The 16,280-nt window shown below is 45.8% G+C and overlaps 1 protein-coding gene across 1 annotated transcript; it reads left to right on the top strand.

Annotated features, from left to right (window-relative positions):
- Positions 1–10,426: 10,426 nt before the first annotated feature.
- LOC115026704 (lectin-like) lies at positions 10,427–14,326 on the top strand. The gene is made up of 5 exons (XM_029459634.1): positions 10,427–10,555; positions 10,734–10,816; positions 10,930–11,070; positions 13,780–13,891; positions 14,016–14,326. Exons 1-5 carry the CDS (start codon positions 10,495–10,497, stop codon positions 14,087–14,089), a joined length of 471 nt encoding a protein of 156 aa, XP_029315494.1. The 5' UTR covers positions 10,427–10,494; the 3' UTR covers positions 14,090–14,326.
- Positions 14,327–16,280: the final 1,954 nt, after the last annotated feature.

Below are 16,280 nucleotides of genomic sequence, written 5' to 3' on the forward strand. Positions count from 1 at the left end.
CCCTCGTCGTTCCTCATCCCTCGTTGTTCCTCATCCCTTGTCCGGCGTGCGTACGTGTGTCCTCATGCCTCGTCGTTCCTCATCCCTCATCATTCCTCATCCCTCCTTGTTCCTCATCCCTCATCGTTCCTCATCCCTCGTCGTTCCTCATCCCTTGTCCGGCGCGCGTGCGTGTGTCCTCATGCCTCGCCTTCCCTTGTCGTTCCTCATCCCTCGTCGTTCCTCATCCCTCGTCATTCCTCATCCCTCGTCGATCCTCATCCCTTGTGCGTGCGTGCGTCCTCATCCCTCGTCGTTCCTCACCCCTCGTCATTCCTCATCCCTCGTCGTTCCTCATCCCTTGTCCGCCGTGCGTGCGCACGTGCGTCCTCATCCCTCGTGCGTCCTCATCCCTCGTCGTTCCTCATCCCAAGTTCCTTTTGCGTGTGTGCGTCCTCATCCCTCGTTGTTCCTCATCCCTCGAACTCCCTCCACGTTCCTCATCCCTTGTCCGGCGTGCGTGCGTGCATGCGTCCTCATCCCTCGTCGTTCCTCATCCCTCGTCGTTCCTCATCCCTTGTCCCTTGTGCGTGCGTGCGTCCATCCTCATCCCTCGTCGTTCCTCATCCCTCGTCGTTCCTCATCCCTCGTCGTTCCTCATCCTTCCTCATCCCTCGTCGTTCCTCATCCCTCGTTGTTCCTCATCCCTTGTCCGGCGTGCGTACGTGTGTCCTCATGCCTCGTCGTTCCTCATCCCTCGTCGTTCCTCATCCCTTTCCCTTGTGCGTGCGTCCTCATCCCTCGTCGTTCCTCATCCCTCGTCGTTCCTCATCCCTCGTCGTTCCTCATCCCTCGTCGTTCCTCATCCCTCGTCGTTCCTCATCCCTCGTCGTTCCTCATCCCTTGTCCCTTGTGCGTGTGTGTGTCCTCATCCCTCGTCGTTGCTCATCCCTCGTCGTTCCTCATCCCTCGTCGTTCCTCATCCCTCGTCGTTCCTCATCCCTTGTCCCTTGTGCGTGCGTGCGTCCTCATCCCTCGTCGTTCCTCATCCCTCGTCATTCCTCATCGTTCCTCATCCCTCGTCGTTCCTCATCCCTCGTCGTTCCTCATCCCTTGTCCGCCGTGCGTGCATATGCCTCGCTTTCCCTTGTCGTTCCTCATCCCTCGTCGTTCCTCATCCCTTGTCCGGCGTGCGTGCGTCCTCATCCCTCGTCGTTCCTCATCCCTCGAAGTCCCTCCACGTTCCTCATCCCTTGTCCGGCGTGCGTGCGTGCATGCGTCCTCATCCCTCGTCGTTCCTCATCCCTCGTCGTTCCTCATCCCTCGTCGTTCCTCATCCCTCGTCGTTCCTCATCCCTCGTCGTTCCTCATCCCTCGTTGTTCCTCATCCCTTGTCCGGCGTGCGTACGTGTGTCCTCATGCCTCGTCGTTCCTCATCCCTCGTCGTTCCTCATCCCTCGAAGTCCCTCCACGTTCCTCATCCCTTGTCCCTTATGCGTGCGTGCGTCCGTCCTCATCCCTCGTCGTTCCTCATCCCTCGTCGTTCCTCATCCCTCGTCGTTCCTCATCCCTCGTCGTTCCTCATCCTTCCTCATCCCTCGTCGTTCCTCATCCCTCGTTGTTCCTCATCCCTTGTCCGGCGTGCGTACGTGTGTCCTCATGCCTCGTCGTTCCTCATCCCTTGTCGTTCCTCATCCCTTGTCCGGCGTGCGTGCGTGTGTCCTCATGCCTCGCCTTCCCTTGTCGTTCCTCATCCCTCGTCATTTCTCATCCCTCGTCGTTCCTCATCCCTTGTCCCTTGTGCGTGCGTGCGTCCTCATCCCTCGTCGTTCCTCATCCCTCGTCGTTCCTCATCCCTCGTCGTTCCTCATCCTTCCTCATCCCTCGTCGTTCCTCATCCCTCGTTGTTCCTCATCCCTTGTCCGGCGTGCGTGCATATGCCTCGCTTTCCCTTGTCGTTCCTCATCCCTCGTCGTTCCTCATCCCTTGTCCGGCGTGCGTGCGTCCTCATCCCTCGTCGTTCCTCATCCCTCGAAGTCCCTCCACGTTCCTCATCCCTTGTCCGGCGTGCGTGCGTGCATGCGTCCTCATCCCTCGTCGTTCCTCATCCTTCCTCATCCCTCGTCGTTCCTCATCCCTCGTTGTTCCTCATCCCTTGTCCGGCGTGCGTACGTGTGTCCTCATGCCTCGTCGTTCCTCATCCCTCGTCGTTCCTCATCCCTCGAAGTCCCTCCACGTTCCTCATCCCTTGTCCCTTATGCGTGCGTGCGTCCGTCCTCATCCCTCGTCGTTCCTCATCCCTCGTCGTTCCTCATCCTTCCTCATCCCTCGTCGTTCCTCATCCCTCGTTGTTCCTCATCCCTTGTCCGGCGTGCGTACGTGTGTCCTCATGCCTCGTCGTTCCTCATCCCTTGTCGTTCCTCATCCCTTGTCCGGCGTGCGTGCGTGTGTCCTCATGCCTCGACTTCCCTTGTCGTTCCTCATCCCTCGTCATTTCTCATCCCTCGTCGTTCCTCATCCCTTGTCCCTTGTGCGTGCGTGCGTCCTCATCCCTCATCGTTCCTCATCCCTCGTCGTTCCTCATCCTTCCTCATCTCTCGTCGTTCCTCATCCCTCGTTGTTCCTCATCCCTTGTCCGGTGTGCGTACGTGTGTCCTCATGCCTCGTCATTCCTCATCCCTCATCATTCCTCATCCCTCCTTGTTCCTCATCCCTCATCGTTCCTCATCCCTCGTCGTTCCTCATCCCTTGTCCGGCGCGCGTGCGTGTGTCCTCATGCCTCGCCTTCCCTTGTCGTTCCTCATCCCTCGTCGTTCCTCATCCCTCGTCATTCCTCATCCCTCGTCGATCCTCATCCCTTGTCCCTTGTGCGTGCGTGCGTCCTCATCCCTCGTCGTTCCTCACCCCTCGTCATTCCTCATCCCTCGTCGTTCCTCATCCCTTGTCCGCCGTGCGTGCGCACGTGCGTCCTCATCCCTCGTGCGTCCTCATCCCTCGTCGTTCCTCATCCCAAGTTCCTTTTGCGTGTGTGCGTCCTCATCCCTCGTTGTTCCTCATCCCTCGAACTCCCTCCACGTTCCTCATCCCTTGTCCGGCGTGCGTGCGTGCATGCGTCCTCATCCCTCGTCGTTCCTCATCCCTCGTCGTTCCTCATCCCTTGTCCCTTGTGCGTGCGTGCGTCCATCCTCATCCCTCGTCGTTCCTCATCCCTCGTCGTTCCTCATCCCTCGTCGTTCCTCATCCTTCCTCATCCCTCGTCGTTCCTCATCCCTCGTTGTTCCTCATCCCTTGTCCGGCGTGCGTACGTGTGTCCTCATGCCTCGTCGTTCCTCATCCCTCGTCGTTCCTTATCCCTTGTCCCTTGTGCGTGCGTCCTCATCCCTCGTCGTTCCTCATCCCTCGTCGTTCCTCATCCCTCGTCGTTCCTCATCCCTCGTCGTTCCTCATCCCTCGTCGTTCCTCATCCCTTGTCCGGCGTGCGTGCGCGCGTGCGTCTTCATCCCTCGTCGTTCCTCATCCCATGTCCCTTTTGCGTGCGTGCGTGCGTCCTCATCCCTCGTCGTTCCTCATCCCTCGAAGTCCCTCCTCGTTCCTCATCCCTTGTCCGGCGTGCCTAAGTGCGTGCATGCGTCCTCATCCCTCGTTGTCCCTCATCCCTCGTCGTTCCTCATCCCTTGTCGTTCCTCATCCCTTGTCCGGCGTGCGTGCGCGCGTGCGTCCTCATCCCTCGCCGTTCCACATCCCATGTCCCTTGTGCGTGCGTCGTCATCCCTCGTCGTTCCTCATCCCTCGTCGTTCCTCATCCCTCGTCGTTCCTCATCCCTTGTCTGGCGTGCGTGCGCGCGTGCGTCCTCATCCCTCGTCGTTCCTCATCCCTCGTCGTTCCTCATCCCTCGTCGTTCCTCATCCCTCGTCGTTCCTCATTCCTCGTCGTTCCTCATCCCTTGTCCGGCGTGCGTGCGTGCATGCGTCCTCATCCCTCGTCGTTCCTCATCCCAAGTTCCTTTTGCGTACGTGCGTGCGTCCTCATCCCTCGTCATTCCTCATCCCTCAAAGTCCCTCCACGTTCCTCATCCCTTGTCCGGTGTGCGTGCATGCGTCCTCATCCCTCGTCGTTCCTCATCCCTTGTCCCTTGTGTGTGCGTGCGTCCTCATCCCTCGTCGTTCCTCATTCCTCGTCATTCCTCATCGTTCCTCATCCCTCGTCGTTCCTCATCCCTTGTCCGGCGTGCGTGCGTGCTCATGCCTCGCCTTCCCTCGTCGTTCCTCATCCCTCGTCGTTCCTCATCCCTTGTCCCTTGTGCGTGCGTCCTCATCCCTCGTTGTTCCTCATCCCTCGTCGTTCCTCATCCCTCGTCGTTCCTCATCCCTTGTCCGGCGTGCGTGCGTGCGTGCGCGCGTGCGTCTTCATCCCTCGTCGTTCCTCATCCCATGTCCTTTTTGCGTGCGTGCGTGCGTCCTCATCCCTCGTCGTTCCTCATCCCTCGAAGTCCCTCCTCGTTCCTCATCCCTTGTCCGGCGTGCCTAAGTGCGTGCGTGCGTCCTCATCCCTCGTTGTTCCTCATCCCTCGTCGTTCCTCATCCCTCGTCGTTTCTCATCCCTTGTCCAGCGTGCGTGCGCGCGTGCGTCCTCATCCCTCGCCGTTCCACATCCCATGTCCCTTGTGCGTGCGTCGTCATCCCTCGTCGTTCCTCATCCCTCGTCGTTCCTCATCCCTTGTCCGGCGTGCGTGCGCGCGTGCATCCTCATCCTCGTCGTTCCTCATCCCTCGTCGTTCCTCATCCCTCGTCGTTCCTCATTCCTCGTCGTTCCTCATCCCTTGTCCGGCGTGCGTGCGCGCGTGCGTCCTCATCCCTCGTCTTTCCTCATCCCAAGTTCCTTTTGCGTGCGTGCGTGCGTCCTCATCCCTCGTCGTTCCTCATCCCTCAAAGTCCCTCCACGTTCCTCATCCCTTGTCCGGCGTGCGTGCATGCGTCCTCATCCCTCGTCGTTCCTCATCCCTCGTCGTTCCTCATCCCTCGTCGTTCCTCATCCCTTGTCCCTTGTGCGTGCGTGCGTCCGTCCTCATCCCTCGTCGTTCCTCATCCCTCGTCGTTCCTCATCCCTTGTCCGGCGTGCCTAAGTGCGTGCATGCGTCCTCATGCCTCGCCATCCCTCGTTGTTTCTCATCCCTCGTTGTTTCTCATCCCTCGTCGTTCCTCAACCCTCGTCATTCCTCATCCTTCCTCAGCCTTATGTCTAAAGCAGAATCTACAGGAGAAGGAGCAGAAGTGGCAGGAGGAGAAGTCTTACCTCCTTCAGTTTACAGAAGGTCCTTCAGGCTTTAGAAAGTCTAAAGTCTGAAGGAGGGTTGACTTCTCCTCCAGTCACGTCTGCTTCTTCTCCTGCAGATTCTGCTTTAGACTTTGTGTGGCCTGAAGGAGGGAAGACTTCTCCTCCAGCCACTGGAGATGTCTGATCTTCAGTTGCTGCTCAGCCTCCTTCAAAGCAACCGTGAGCTGACTACTCTTATCTTTCTCTTCATCCAGTTGAGGCAGACAGGAAGCTCTTGATTTATCGGTCTCCTCCTGGATGGTTGTTTTCTCCTGCTGATTGCAGAGGCGCTCAGTCTTCAGGATTTTTTCTGCCTTTTTAAGGGCTGCTCTCTGGTTGTCTAGCTGGGCTGTGTATGAAGACTGCGATCTTTCCAGTGTCTTCTTAGCTTCCTCCATTAAAATCAATTCATATTCTTATTTTATAATGCTGGATCTAGGTCATGTTCTCCTGTGTTTTGTTGTGTTTCTGAGTGAAATCTGTGTCCGGAGAGAACTTAGGAATCTGGATAGACTCCCAACATTCTAATTTATGTTGATGTCGTCATGGATTCTATTCCATTTGTTTATGTTCAAAATGTCGTTTTTAAACGTTGAAAAAAAGAGATAATTAAATATATATATATTTCATAATACATTTATATATATATTAAAATAAATATGAAAATACAAATAAATTAGATAAAATATGTCGTAATACACTACACGTAAACTATTTTAAAAAGAGTGAAAATGGGCAAAAGGGCACTGCTGTATTAAATATGTGGCACTAGTGATGAATTTACACAGGATTCAGACGCCATTGAAACCCAGCGTTGCATTTTTATACTTGTTGTTAATTATTATTATTAACATTTGATATCACTGAACTAATAATACAGCTCAAATACTTCAAAATGGTCCTCAAATTCACACACACACAAAGAAAAACAATTTATCATCCCTCGTCATCCCTCAGCCTGAAAATGGGGGGGGGGGGGGGGGGCAGGACTTGGTTTCAAGTGTCTACGACCTTTCTTAACCAAACCCTAACCCTAGCCCTAGATCAGGGGTGTCAAATTAATTTTAGTTCAGGGTCCACATACAGCCCTATTTGATCTCAAGTGGGCCGGAGCAGTAAAATCATATCATAATAACCTGTAAGCAACGACAACTCAAAATGTTTCCCTTTGTTTTTTTGCAAAAAAGTACACACTACATTTTGAAAATGTTCACATTTAATTAATTATCTTTTTACAAAACATTATGAACAATCTAAAAGTGCAATTTCAACAATATTATGCCTCAGTTTATCATTTAGTTACATTACAATTTACAGATCACAGTGTATCAGGCACAAAACATTCAGTCACAGGTATCTGGAACAATATAGTATTTTACTTTATGATCAAAACAACTTGTCAAGATATAGAAATCATTTTAAAATTACATTCATTTCCACATCTGTGTAGTAATCCTGACACACCACACAAATACAAATACTAACTAAAGTGGCAACTATTAAGGAAGAAGGTTAAGTTCTCCCCCTGCCTTGTAAATGTATAACATGTATACATGAAAATACATAAAGGTTGTGTCTCTTTGTATATAATATAATAATAATAATAATAATAATAATAATAATAATAATAATAATAATAATAATAATAATAATAATACATTGGATTTATAAGCGCACTTTTCATTTGCGTAAACAAAACTCAAAGTTCTTTTCAATGTCTTTAAATATTTCCACAGTAAGTATTCATTTTCACAGAAATATCTAACGTGCAAAAGTGTGTGAAGCAGCATTTGACATTAAGTTACTTACTCACTGTTTGCTCCTGAAACATCTTTTAGCGTCACAAGTGCATCAATATCAGGCATCAAATCCTGAGTAGCATCCAGGATGTATTTAAGTGTTTGTGTGTGAGCCTGGAGAGCAGCTTTGTTTTATTGATGCTCATTACAGAGAAAGGTTGTTCACAGGTAGTCCCAAACATGCACAAAACCTTTGCAGCGAGGGCTGTCAATGTGGGGTACCCTGGCAAGAGATGCTGATAAAAGGTGTCCAAGCCCACCGAGGCAAATGTGTCCTTCAAATCTGAATCACACTGCAAGTTGATGACTTCAAGTTGGATGTCGACGGATCAGAAGCCTTGACTGTGAACGGCGAGCGAAACACTGCAGTATGCTTTGATGCTAATGCTATTTCGCTTGCAATAAGGTAGCTTTCACTGCTGCATCGCCGATATCTCGGCTACAGGTAACAACAGACTGCTGCTTCTTCAGACCCGCTAACAATTCATTTATCTCCTCAGTTGCAAGCTGTTGTATTATTCGCCATCATGAGTCTCATAGTGGCGCCAAATATTTTTTACCGGCAACTCAGCATGAACAGTTTGCTTGCTTGGCAGTGTTGTGTGCGACCCCCAGTGGACACATGTGAAATAGCAGTTACTTGTGTTGAACATTTGAAATTAATGTCTTCGCTGTAATCTTTACACTTTGCAAAATCATCCCGCGGGCCGGATTGGACCCTCAGATGGGCCGGTTCCGGTCGTATGTTTGACACCCCTGGTCTAAAACAAATTAATATACAGTGGAAATACAGATCACTATAATACCTTTATCCTGAGTCTACAATAGTTATTATTATTATTATTATTATTATTATTATTATTATTATTATTAATATTAATATTATCAATATCATTGTTATTATTATTTTTGATATTTGTTGATACATTTATTATTATTATGTATTATTTATTAGTATTTATTATTAGTATTTATTATTAGTATTATTAGTATTATTAGTATTATTATTATTATTATTTGTTATTGTTATTATTATCTATTATTTTATTATTTTATTATTATTTATGGCAGATGTAGCTGTCAGCTAATACAGAAGAATCACCAAACACTAAAAATGTACATGCAACACCAACAATAAGACAGATAAATCTACAGGCACACACCAACATATAAATACCAACACATTCATGGAGTTCAACTGTAAAATAATAACTCATTACAATAAGTTGTAATCTGTCTTGAGGACAGTTCATCAGGTATGATGTTTCCCGGTACTTCTTCAGAAGAGCCTTGACAATGTGAACTTTCTACCCTCTTAATTGTGATGGCCTGAATGCCAAGAGGAAACAAAAGAGGAAAAATATGAGCTAGACAAGATAAGGTAACGGTGAGGCTGTTTTATGACTTACTGACAGAAAGTAGAAATAACAGGGGTTGGACTTATTGTGTTCATAAAGATTAGGTGTACTATAACTGAACACAGATAAATAGCACTCACAAAGAGAAGAGCACATGAACAGGTGATAATAACTCACCAGCACATCGGACAGTACGTCAGATTTAGTGAAACAGATCAACATGAAGACGCTGGCACTGCTCTCACTGAGCCTCGCAGGTAAGAGATTTCATTCATGTGTATCTATAAGTGTGATTTCCAAAAGAGTGTTTTCTACTTCTCATCTTCTGTTTTCCTAAACGCTTTCCCAGGAGCTGAAGATTTAGTATTTCCTCTCAGCTAAATTTCAATCACTTATTTGCTGCGATGACTGAAGTTAAAAGATATATGCGTGAGATCCATATATGGGAATCGTCCTTATTTCACCCGCAATTTTCTCTTATTTTCTTCTCTTTGCAGTGGCTCTGGGAATGCCACCATTTGGTTCACTTGTGGCACAGAACCCCGTGTTGACCGAAGAAAAACACAGTCCTCTGCTGGGAGACTGGGTTCCTGTGCAGGGTCATGTGGTGGTGGATGATCCTGCGCCACATGTCGGGCCACGCCTCGAGGAGCAGAAGGAAAAATCGACTCTGGTGCCAGTGGACATTGAGCAGAGTACGGGGGAGCTAGAGATCAAAGTGAAGCCACGAGTTGCAGAGGAGCAAGAGGGTGAAGTAAAGACAGAGGTTAAGAAGGAGCCAGAGGTTGAGGTGGAGGTGAAACAAGAGAGTGAAGAAACCCCAGAAGTTAAGGAGGAGCAGGAGCTAAAAGCAAAGCCAAAGGTTGAACCAGAGCCAGAAATAAATCTGAATCCAGAGGTTAAGGCTGAACAAAAGGTCAACGTGGAGCCAGAGCTCAGCGATGGACCAGACTTTAAGGTGGAATCAGAGGTTAAGGTGCAAATGAACTTCGAGGAAGAGACTGAAACAGACCGGGAGATCGAAGAGAGGCACATTGACATGGAGGGAAGAAATGAAATGGTGGGCGAGCCAATCATGGCGCTGGAGCTGCTGGATGACGACAACATATCTAGAGAGGAACTGAGCAACATGGAGGCCGACGACACAGAGCTGACAGAGGTGGAAAAGTCTTTGAGGGCGACATTTCAGAATCAAGATCCTGTCAATCAACCTCCGTCAGAGGACGAGGAGGGGCTTATAAAGGAGAGGGTCCACATTTTAGATGGAGAACCACACATGGAACTGCTGGAGCCAGAGCTCAGCGATGCCCCAGACTTTAAGGTGGAATCAGAGGTTAAGGTGGAGCCAAATGTTCAAGAAGAGTTTCAGGTGCATATGAACCTCGAGGAAGAGACTGAAACAGACTGGGAGATCGAAGAGAGGCACATTGACATGGAGGGAAGATATGATGTGGTGGGAGGGCCAATCATGGAGCTGGAGCCGCTGGAGAACGACGACACAGAGCTGACAGAGGTGGAAAAGTCTTTGAGGGCCGCATTTCAGAATCAAGATGCTGTCAACCTCGAGGAAGAGACTGAAACAGACCGGGAGATCGAAGAGAGGCACATTGACATGGAGGGAAGATATGATGTGGTGGGAGGGCCAATCATGGAGCTGGAGCCGCTGGAGAACGACGACACGGAGCTGACAGAGGTGGAAAAGTCTTTGAGGGCCAAAGTTCAGAATCAAGATGCTGTCAATCAACCTCTACCGGAGGAGGAGGAGGAGGGGCTTATAAGGGAGAGGGTCTATGATTTAGACCAAAAACCAATCATGGAGCTGGAGCCACTTGATGATGACAACATGCCTGAAGAGGAATTGAGCAATACAGAGCTTTCAGAAGTGGAAAAGTCTTTAAGGGCGGCATTTCAGAATCAAAATCCTGCCATCCAACATGTCCCGGAGGAGGGGGAAATGCAACCAATCATGGAGCTGGAGCCTGAAGATGAAGAGTCTTTTTTACACCAGATTGGTGTGGAGCCGATAAGAGAAAGAGCGGGTTGGATGAGGCAGGGTGTTAAAAACCCTGAAGAAAGAAGATTATCCCCAAAACAAGAACGGCAAGGTAAAGAATAGACATATTACACACACAAACACACACACACATATACAGTGTGGACAAGAGGAACGATCACAGTGACCTAAACATGTTTTATAATTGCATTTGTTTTGTTTTAGATTTGAAAAACAAATGCAAAAGAGAAAAAACATTGAAATGCTGTAATGCCACTTTTTGGCCACAGGGTGGAGCTGTTACCCTGGTGTGATCCTCGAGGGGAAGTGTTACCAGTTCTTCAGAGCGGCAAAGAAGGCTTCAGATGCTGAGGTGCTTTCATTGTGTTCTCTCTCAAAGATGCACCATGACATCTTTTTAAAATCAAACTACTATTACATTAATGTGTAGAATCCCACTCTCACTTCTTCTCTGTTTCGTTGCAGTTCTTCTGCCAGGAACATTTCTCCGGTGGCCACCTGGCCTCCATCACGAGCCAACACATCCACAGAGAGGTGATGAACATGATTCTGCGGCAAAACGGGGCCCTGACACGCACCTGGGTTGGAGGACTGCGATATTTGAAGGTGTGTATGTTCAGTCACTTTATATCCCATACCATCATAAATTATCATATTATACTATGTGCATATGTTCTGATTGTTGCACCATATTCTATATTATATTTATTTAACGTATCTATATTAATAAAGACAAACAGTGAGTCACATTATTTAATCATGTCAGTCTGCTGCTGTTATTAAATACTGTCACTTTACATTGATTGATTGATTTTATTTATGGATTATCAGACAAATAGAAACAAAAAGCTCTCACCTCACTTTTATAAGCCTTCTCGATATTTATACACTGGCTGTTCCACAACATGGCACAGAACACACACCTGGTATTATAGTTATGCTGAGTATGGACCATTGTTATCTGAGAACACAAATATTAAGGTGCATAAACAATGATATGGCGGCAGTAGCTCAGTTGGTAGGGACGGACTGTGTACAGAGTGTGTGTTGGTACTTTGAGAGGCGCCTCCCGGGCTCTGCTGATGTGCCGTTCAGCAAGGCACCGGACCTCCACACTGGCTGCTGTGTAGTCGCTGCACACTGAGTCTGAATGTCTCTGTGTGTGTTGTCTACATGTATGACGATTAAAAAGAGGATTAAAAAATCCTTTAATTTCCATTCCTTCCCGATATTGTACGTGTTTGTACTCTTCTGAATTCATCACTGCCAACATGAGTTTGAGGAGTTGCATTTAATAAATATATAGAATAATATCATATTGCTTCACCTGCAGTTTGCTCCTAAATGTAGCTGTGAAACCAAGTAGAACAAGCAGAACAAGCTGAACAAGCTGAACAAGCAGAACAAACAGAACAAGCAGAACAACTAGAACAAGTAGAACAAGCAGAACAAGCAGAACAAACAGAACAAGCAGAACAAGTTGAACAAGCAGAACAAACAGAACAAACAGAACAACTAGAACAAGCAGAACAAACAGAACAACTAGAACAAGCAAAACAAGCTGAACAAGCAGAACAAGCAGAACAAGTAGAACAAGCAGAACAAGTAGAACAAGCAGAACAAGTAGAACAAACAGAACAAGCAGAACAAGTAGAACAAGCAGAACAAGCGGAACAAGTAGAACAAGCAGAACAAGCAGAACAAGTAGAACAAGCAGAACAAGCGGAACAAGTAGAACAAGCAGAACAAGCAGAAAAAGTAGAACAAGCGGAACAAGCAGATTAAGCAGAACAAGCAGAACAAGCAGAACAAGCAGAACAAGCAGAACAAACAGAACAACTAGAACAAGCTGAACAAGCTGAACAAGCAGAACAAGCAGAACAAACAGAACAAGTAGAACAAGCAGAACAAGCAGAACAAACAGAACAAGTAGAAAATAGCAGAACAAGCAGAGCAAGCAGAACAAACAGAACAAGCAGAACAAGTAGAACAAGCAGAACAAGCCGAACAAGTAGAACAAGCAGAACAAGTAGAACAAACAGAACAAACAGAACAAGCAGAACAAGTAGAACAAGCAGAACAAGCGGAACAAGCAGAACAAATAGAACAAGTAGAACAAACAGAACAAATAGAACAAGCAGAACAAGCAGAACAAGCAGAACAAGCAGATTAAGCAGAACAAGCAGATTAAACAGATTAAACAGAACAAACAGAACAAACAGAACAAGCAGAACAAGCAGAAAAAGTAGAACAAGCGGAACAAGCAGATTAAGCAGATTAAGCAGAACAAGCAGAACAAACAGAACAACTAGAACAAGCAGAACAAGCTGAACAAGCAGAACAAGCAGAACAAGTAGAACAAGCAGAACAAGCAGAACAAGTAGAAAATAGCAGAACAAGCAGAACAAGCAGAACAAGCAGAACAAACAGAACAAGCAGAACAAGTAGAACAAGCAGAACAAGCCGAACAAGTAGAACAAGCAGAACAAGTAGAACAAACAGAACAAACAGAACAAGCAGAACAAGTAGAACAAGCAGAACAAGCGGAACAAGTAGAACAAGCAGAACAAATAGAACAAGCAGAACAAGTAGAACAAACAGAACAAGCAGAACAAGCAGAAAAAGTAGAACAAGCGGAACAAGCAGATTAAGCAGAACAAGCAGAACAAGCAGATTAAGCAGAACAAGCAGATTAAGCAGATTAAGCAGAACAAGCAGAACAAGTAGAACAAGCCGAACAAGTAGAACAAGCAGAACAAGCAGAACAAGCAGAACAAACAGAACAAGCAGAACAAGTAGAACAAGCAGAACAAGTAGAACAAACAGAACAAGCAGAACAAGCAGAACAAGCAGAACAAGTAGAACAAGCAGAACAAACAGAACAAACAGAACAAGCAGAACAAGCCAAACCAGTAGAACAAGCAGAACAAGTAGAACAAGCCGAACAAGCAGAACAAGCAGAATTGAAATAACAACGTTGCCAATGATGTTCTTGTGTATACTTTTTTCTATTGTTTAATTATTGTCTTATTCTATCATTATTTGTGTTGTTTGTATATACCTCTTATTATTTATTGTTTTACTTCCCTGTTTATCTGAACTATTGCTGTCTTTGTGCTGCTGGAACAACATCATTCCCCTCTGGGAATCTTGTATTATCTTAAATGGTCATAAATCTTTTATAAATAATCATTTAGCCTTCGTAAATCCCATCATTAAAATAGTTTATTTAATTTCCGTGTTTGCATCTGTAGAATGAATTTAACAAATGACTTCTCTCCATCTGATTTCACCTCATTAATCTCTTGTTATCAGACCGGCCGCTTTGTCTGGTTGGATGGATCCCACTGGGGCTATGCTGATTGGCTGTCAGGGGAGCCCAATCACACAGCAGGCGTGGAGGAGTGTGTGGAAGTGCTGCCATACGGTAGGAGTCAGATTGTTGTTTAAAAAAGGGGACAATGATGCTTTTCTTTACTTCTTATGTTGCACTGAGTTTAGTTTTAACCACGGCCGCTGTGTTTCTGATCTGCTGATTGTTTCTCTTTCAGGAAATGGGAAGTTCAATGACTTCACATGCTGGGAGCCTCAGGCTTTCATCTGCTCCTTCCCTCATTTCGTCTGATTTGATGCAGTTTGTTACTTTTTCTTTTAGTTTAAAATCACATCTTGAAAAGCAAATGTACTTAATGACTTAAAGATGACATCATGTATCGAAAACTAGAAAATCAGGACTTTGCATGTTGAATATTACATTCAAATATTAGTTTTTTTTATAACAAGGATATAATATCCTGTAAATAAAGAAATCATGTTATTTGTTGTTCTTGAGCTTGTTGTGAGTATTACCATTTTGAAAAAAGTAAACATGATGCACTTCATTTAAGTTTACGTCGTGTGTGTGTTAAAGTGATTCTACGATAAGTACCAAAAAGTGTGTTTAGATATTAAGATATATTTATTTACATGTAAATGTACATATTTAAATTGCACTAATTGTTAAAACATTGAGAACAATGTTTGTGTGTCAGAAACCAACATGCACTTTTTAGTACAATTAAATATTCTTTACTCACCTGAAAATGTGATTTGAGTAGATTTGAGCTTTTTCCTCAGCCGCCAGTTTATTAAGTATATTAAGTTCACATTTCACTAATACAGTTCAATTAATACAAAAGAACTGCAATTAGAGATTCAAAGATTAATTGAGTAGTTGTCAACTATTCAATTAATCACTAAATATTTTGATAATCAATAATGGATTTGAGTATTTTTAAAGAAAAAAGTCAAGATTCTGTGATTCCAGCTTCGTGAATGTGAATAATTTTCTGGTTTCTTTGCTCCTCTATGACAGTAAACTGAATATCTTTGAGTTGTGGACAAAACAAAATATATGAGGACGTCCTTTTGGATTTTGGGAAACACTGATTGACATTTTTCACCAACTTCTGATGTTGTATAGCTCAAACCATCGATTAATCGTGAAAATAATCAACAGTTTAATCCACATTGAAAACAATCGTTACATGCAGCCCTACCTGCAATAGATGCTTTTAAATATTTACTTTACCCTCATTGATATAAGTGGGTTGGACATATTAGAATCACCTCTCTGTATAATGCAAAACAGTTCAACTGCAGCACAAACTGCAACTTCAAAAATGGCCGCTTTCGGCCGGATTTATTGAAGTCACGTTTGCATTTAATGTATCGAGGTGTACCTAAGTGTTTATTCCCTGTGAGTTAGAGCAGCAGCACTGTTGCGTTTTATTGAGGTTCAGGTGAGGAGTGTTTACCAGAAAGGAGACACTACCATCATATCTAAACCTCCAGTCCATCCAGGACCCAAATATGTCCAGCCCACCTCACTCAACTCAGTCCAGGAATTCTGTCTTATTTTTCCCAGAACAGCGAACAATCGCTCTGTTGAAGACAGCGACCTGCAAAAAATGCCGATCTATATCATCAGATCTCACGTCTGGCTATGTTTATGTTCTCCTGTCAATGTGGCACAGACTGATTTATTTCCAGTCATCACCTTCCCTTTTTGAATTACAGGAGCCTTAACACCCACTAACTGTTGTATTCACACATCACAGCAGACATGCGGCTACTGTAAAGCCTGATGGGACTCACATGTTGCTGTGTGTGACTGTGACTCATTTTCCACTGGCCTGCACAGCCTTTTCCTGACCTTTGGACGTGGAGGTGAGCATTACCCTGCGAGGTGATGACTGGCAGCGCTTCATCCTTCCATTTCAATTGCAGACTGCTCCACGTTAAACAGCACATACATCCAGCCCCGGCACAAATATGAGTATTTTACAACGCTACGTTATTGTTTGAGGAATAGGCTTCAGTGTTTGACACGTGAGCGTCACAGGTTCTCTGTTGTTCCAATACCTGGAAAAGTGACTTTTGCTGGATTTAAGAGATCAATGTTGAATATGCATTTGCAATCTAAAACTGGCTTTGCTGCACATTGTTGTGGATGCATTACTAAATCGTATTTTTAGACTCTTTACATAATCAGATCTGGCGGGTATCTTACTTACACTGAAACACATTAATGAGAACTTAATCAAACGGGAGCCAGTCTGGCAAAACAAGAACACCTGTTCCATAAATCATTCATCAACACTGATTGAAAAATGAAATAGATTCCTGGTGTGGAGATCTTGATTCTCAGGAAATCCCCTAATACCTTTGCTGCTTATTGTTGCTGTTTCGATGAGAGTGACTCAGTGTTGCTGCTCCCCATCTGTCAGTTCAAGTCATTTTTCTAGCTTCACAACCAGTTGTCTGCTGTTGACTTG

Source organism: Cottoperca gobio, chromosome 21, assembly GCF_900634415.1.
Source record: "Cottoperca gobio chromosome 21, fCotGob3.1, whole genome shotgun sequence".
In the NCBI taxonomy this organism is placed as follows: Eukaryota; Metazoa; Chordata; class Actinopteri; order Perciformes; family Bovichtidae; genus Cottoperca; species Cottoperca gobio.

Coding starts and splice junctions, on each gene's coding strand:
- LOC115026704 (XM_029459634.1), top strand. CDS start 10,495: ATGAGGCAGGGTGTTAAAAACCCTGAAGAAAGAAGATTATCCCCAAAA. Junction 10,817..10,929: donor AGAAGGCTTCAGATGCTGAG/GTGCTTTCATTG, acceptor GTTTCGTTGCAG/TTCTTCTGCCAGGAACATTT. Junction 13,892..14,015: donor TGTGGAAGTGCTGCCATACG/GTAGGAGTCAGA, acceptor TTTCTCTTTCAG/GAAATGGGAAGTTCAATGAC.